Here is a 5,854-nt window from a genome sequence, read left to right on the forward strand (position 1 = left end):
TCTTGAGCTGCAGGGGAATAAAATAGAACTGAGAAGGGGGAGAGGGAGTGGCCAGTGTGTGTGTGTGGTGGGACTGCAATTTAAATGGTGTGGTCATGCAGTTTCGTTGCAAAGCACACAGTGCAGGCTGCGAAGTCAGACAGATGAGGGTGTGATTGCTGACTCTGCCGCCAACGAACCATGGGCCTTGGCAAGACATTGCTCCCAGACTCCTTCCTGAAACAGGAATTCGCAATACCATCTTACAGAGTCAGGGCGAAGAGTAGATGATCCATAAATGTGAAAAGCCTAGCAAGGGGCCCCACAGATCTATAAATAGTAACTGTTATTAAAGAGATTTCAAGTGTTAAAGATAAGTTTCTCTCCAAAATATAGCACACTGGGGAATTTGGGGTTTAGCTAGCTATGATAATGTTGGCCTCAGGAAGAAGACAAGATTTAGAAAAATGTAAATACGAGCTGCAGGCAATCCAAGTAAGGTTGGTAATGTTGGGGGAGTGGGTGGAAAGAGAGGAAAGAAGAGAGAGATTATAATCCCTAAAACTTTCATGGGCAAGAGGAAGAATGAGAAAGCAGGAACAGTTTAGGGCAACTAATGTAGTTACTGAAAAGAGGAGGGGACTGGTCTATCACTGATGTCCTACATTGCCACAGAGGTCTCCAGCTGATCAGTACGTCTCTATGAGCACCTGTCATGGGTACCAGGTCATATTCTTGTGGTGAAGCTGGAACTCGAGTCCAAGTCTGCCCGACTCCAGTGTGGGAGCCCACAGGCTTTCTCTGTAATGGGCCAGACAGTAAATATTTTCAGCTTTGCGGACCATATGGTGTCTGTTGCAACTACTCATGTCTGCCCTTGTAGTGTAAAAGCAGTGGTAGACAACATATAAACTGATAAAACTTTGTATGTTCCAATAAAACTTTATTTATAAAAAGAGGCAGTGGGCCACATTTAGCCCATGGGACAGTCTCTGCTCCAGAGTGTGGGTCTTGGTTATAGAAGGCATCCCTCTTTCTTATTATCTATAAGATCTAATGTACAAAACACTGTTTTGTTCTCTATAAAGACTTATTTTGTATTCTGACTGCTCCCTCACTTGCCTGTTGCCCTCCTAGACGCTGGGTCGCTGAGGATTTAACAGCCCAGCAGAGTCCTGGGCATATTCATTTTTGTGTTCCCAGTGCCTGGAAACTAGTGGCAGCTTGGTTAATGCTGAATGAATGGCTGATATGACAATGAGTGTGACTGAAGGAGAGTGACTAAATGAATGAGGGAATGAAATTTCAGTCTCCTTTTGTGACAGGCAGGACAGCAGATTAAGACCTGTAACCAAGGTAAATGGTACAAATGGCTTCTATAATATGAACCCAGGTTTTCTAGTTTCAATCCAGTGTGCTTAGTCTGATACTAAACGGATCCCTCATGTTATGTTTCCAGAGCACAAGGCCTTGGATCCAGGTGGCTGTCCTCTGACTTCTGGACCCCAGTATAGATCGTAACCACAAAAGCAACTGCATTCAGGACAGAGTCAGGGATGTATTTCTACATTTTTTTATATTCTTAACTAGGCTATCGGACTGACTATCGAAACCCCAGATAATTTCATGCACGGTCTGAAGTCAGTGTTCACATAGCTGGTTCACTACATGGCACAGATATTTCTGAATGTGAACAGGAAATGCAAGGCGGGCAAGGCGGCGCGTAACCATAGGAAAGGCACAGTCCTGAGCCCCAGAGCACAGCCAGTTCTGAGCTTATGCGACTGAATGAGTAAACACACCCTGCGTTAAAGGTCCACTTTGCAGCAGAGAATCTGCAGTAGGGAAGATGCTACATCAGTGGTCTCACCTCTAGAATGTACTCCAGCTCCACGCCCCTCTTGTGAGCCTGTTTCAGTACCGTGGAAGCCTGAGCCATCAGTTCCGTATGGAAGTGGGTTTCCTTTGGGACTGCAAAGCTGATGATCTTCCTGAAGAGTGTTTCAGTCAAGATCATGTGAGACTCCAGGCCCTGAAAGTATTCCTGTAATTTTTCAGGTAGAAAGAAGTCAGCAACTCATCCATAGATGGCCTTATGATCAAAATCGCTTCAAATGTGAAAGCAGACAGAACTCTGTTAATGCGTGAGCGATACCCCGCTCACCTCCCCCTTAGCCCAGACACTGGTGGCGTCCTGCAGAGACGGGGCTCTAGGCTTTCAACTGGCCTGTTTTGTCTCCCTACTCAAATGCATCCTACACTCTGCTGTGCTGCAGACACGCTGTCCCCAAAACAAAGCTCTTCATATGTGCCAGCTGTGGAAAAAACTCCTCTGCCCTCTTAAAACCTCATGCATGTACAGTCTGGCCTCCTTCCTGTCCTGGCACGGTCTCCCACTAACTCCACCACACACTGGCCTCCGTGTCCTCGGACACATTAGCTCCCACTCGCCCACCGTTGGCCTCTGCTCTGACTCTGTTCTTCTCGAGATGTTCTCACTTGACATCTTCAATGACTTTCCCTTCTCTGGCTGGGTTTGAGCAATACTTCCTGAACTTCCAGAGGGTGTGTTGTGCTTAATGCTTGGCGGTACTAAATAGTTTTTATTTTCCCTGTAATATACCTGTAGAGAACAGAATTATAGGCCTTGCACCAGCCTACAAATGTTTTTGAAATGTTACTTTTTTTGTGTAACAGACCCTGAGAATGGAGGTGGAGCCTATCCCATTTCCTGTTCCTAGCTCCACGATGGAATTAAAGAACTGGGAATTGATAATAACGGCTAACATTAATTGAGTTCTTACTATTTGCTGGGCATGCCATAAACACATTACCTGACTCATTTCCTCCTTATAACCACTCTATAACTCTATGCAACAGGTAGTTTTATTTCCCATTTTATAGAGGACAACACTGAGCCATCCAGTCTATGTAGCTTGCCCAAGGTCACACATGCTAGCAGTGGTGGAGCTGGGATTTGAACCTGGGCAGTGCGCTTCTATCTGCGCTCCCCACCAATACTGCAGAACTTTCCTGCAGAAAATGGTCTGGTCAGTAGAAGCTACAATCATCATTTTTAACTGACAATTACTGTATCATAGACTCAAGTTGGAAGAGACCTTGAAGTTCATCTGCTCCAACGATCCATGAAAGCTGAGATTCCTTTAACAAGCCCATCTCCCCTGAAAGCCTTGGCTAGACTTCTCATGGCTAGGAGGGCTGTCTGTTCAATGGCAGCCTACTCGCTTTAGAATTCTTCTTCTATTGGGCTTTATTTCTCTGTTATTTATACTCATTGATCCTAGCTTCCCCTCTGGAATAACTCAGAATGAGCTTTTATTGCTATAGTCAACAATTTGAGAAAGACCAGCTGTGAACTTTAAAGCAATGTTTTCAAAGCCAAATGATAAGGCTTTAATAAATCATAAAGTTTTGGGAAAAAAGCTCTGGGAAAAAAATACCGAGAAGAACAATTTCAAAAAGAAAAAAAAAAAAATTCACCTTTGTAAGCCACCAGAAAGCTACACAATGGTAGAAGATTTAACCTTCTATAACCCAATAGGATTTTATCAGTTTTCTTACAGGAAATTCCCATAGCGTGGGAGGCTTAGTTTCTGGACTGGCAAAACTGCTCTTCCCGTAATCACTGCTAATAATTCAAGAGCTTTTTCTGTGTGTGTGTGTGTGTGTGTGCGCGTGTGGAACTGGTAAGGTTGGTTTTCTTTTTTAATTTACAAATTATGGAAATATATCCCCTATAATTTCTCTGTGCTATTGAATGCCAGTGGGTGCGAATACACATTAGTTGACCATTTTAAAGGATAATTTACACAAGGAAGAACTCACAAAAGAATGAAATATTAAGTATTACTAAATACATATATATATCTGGGCTTGAGAACATGCTTTCACAGTTATGTTTTCTTTCTCTCCCTCTCTCTCTCTCTCTTTTTTTTTTTACCTTATGTTTGTCAAGCAGTTGTTGGATTTCCTCTTTGGAAGACACGATGATTTTCTGGTCTCCCGCCATCTTCTCCTGACCAGTTTCCAGCAGGTCAGCCAGATCCTGCAAGGCCCTTTCATACTGACTCCTGAGTGTGAGGTTCTGGTTCAGGCCACTGCGCCGGGAGCCAATGATCATCATCAGCTCATCGTACATGTCCTGAGAAGTGGAGACGGCAACACTCACTCTCGATTCAAATTCTGGCACCTCTCTCAAAGCATGTTAACCTGCCAGGACCATGACCCAACCAAGAAAGCTCCTCCAGGGATGTGACCTATGGGAGTCCTCTGCCTGTAGGTCATCTGCCTGTCGTTCTTATGACACTTACTTTGAAAACTTCTCTCAAAGAAGATAAGCTTTGGACCTCTATTCCCATGCCTATATATTTTACATATTTGCAACTTTATAGTGTTTTGATGTCTGGTAGTTCAAGGTCTCTCATTAATCTTGTTCAGTATTCTTATCTTTTTTTTCTTTTACAATTTATTTCATTTTTAATTGACAAATAATAAAGTACAATAGAGAAAGCGAAAAAAAAAGAACTGTATTCATAAAAATTTAAAGTATGGAGACACTGGGGGAAAGGATGAAATAAATATTCAATAAGTATAATGTGAAAACAATTCAACGGTTTGGGGAAAAGTAAAGTTAGAATCTTATCTCATGCCATATACCAAGATGCAATTTAGATTGATTAAAAAATAAAAACATAAATAAAGAAAAAAGAAAATCTAAAAGGAAATAAAAATTTATTTACAAAAAATAAGCTTAGTATTTTAAGATTCCAAAAGGATAGGCAAAAGTGTTTCCTAGAAATGATACATGAGGTAGTTTTGAAAACTATCTTCTCAGGATATCAATGGTTTATGATGAGATTTGGGGTTAAAATATTGAAAAATTATCCATGTGGCTGACAGAGGTGTCATAGAAAATGCAATTCCAATTTTTACAGTGTTCTCAATGTTTATATAATTTTAGAGTAACTGAGTACAGTACTCTTAATATTTTTTTCTGCTAAATAACAATCAGATTTGAAAGTATCCCTCAAACAAAGAGCTAGAGAAATAGGAGAATTTGATGTGAGCAGAGAGACTTTTACGACTTAAGAAGGCAATGTTTTTGCCAAATGTGGTGGGGTAAATAACTATTTAAACTGGAAAGACATTTTAAGAGATGATGACACACCAAACACAAAATTTATTTGAGGCATATGGACCTGATTAATGTATGATATTAAGGCTTAGCAGGCCAGAATGGTTCAATCTGGAAAAGTTCAACTTTAATGCCTATTTACAGCTATGACATTTGACTCTTACACCTGATGCTTAAGTGCTGTTGGAAAAGCGTCTACCGAGGTACAAAGTGGGAGTGGTGGGCTTATGACATCGTGAACTATTAGGTAAAAGAACGAGATAGTTACTGGACTCGTGCTACTAATCCGCAGGAGTTCTGCAACAAGGCACAGAGACAAACTCTGATGTGTGCATGTGTGTGTGTGTGTGTATGACTGTAGATAATTGTACACAATTTTTTTCTTAATATGATGTAACTGTGTTGTCTATCAGATGCTAAATTTTGCTGGTCAAATATCTCAGTGTCTTTCTCTCACTCCAATATCAGATTTTTGAATAAGTGTCAGATCTAGGAAAGCAAATTAACCCAAAGCGTTATTCTCTATTCCTGAAGCATGCCAAGAAGCCTGTTTAGATTTCAACTACCTTCTAGTTTAATTTTTGTTGTTGCTCTAGAATTGAAACAATGTCTCTAACCCATTCAAACATGTATGGAAGATAAACCATAGTTTTTGAACACCTTAAAAAGAACACTTTCTAAAAAGTATTACCTTGAGTATTTGTTTTCTTAAATAGTTTT

The 5,854-nt window shown here is 40.9% G+C and overlaps 1 protein-coding gene across 1 annotated transcript in view; it reads right to left on the reverse strand.

The window, feature by feature from the left end:
* SYNE1 (spectrin repeat containing, nuclear envelope 1) overlaps positions 1–5,854 on the reverse strand; it is a 534,160-nt gene that overhangs the window by 132,053 nt on the left and 396,253 nt on the right. Inside the window, 3 exon segments of the mRNA XM_012646782.1 lie at positions 676–780; positions 1,850–2,023; positions 3,941–4,141. Of these exon segments, the coding sequence (XP_012502236.1) occupies positions 676–780; positions 1,850–2,023; positions 3,941–4,141 (480 nt within the window).

This window comes from Propithecus coquereli, unplaced genomic scaffold (genome assembly GCF_000956105.1).
Source record: "Propithecus coquereli isolate 6110/MARCELLA unplaced genomic scaffold, Pcoq_1.0 Scaffold25, whole genome shotgun sequence".
NCBI classification, from domain to species: Eukaryota; Metazoa; Chordata; class Mammalia; order Primates; family Indriidae; genus Propithecus; species Propithecus coquereli.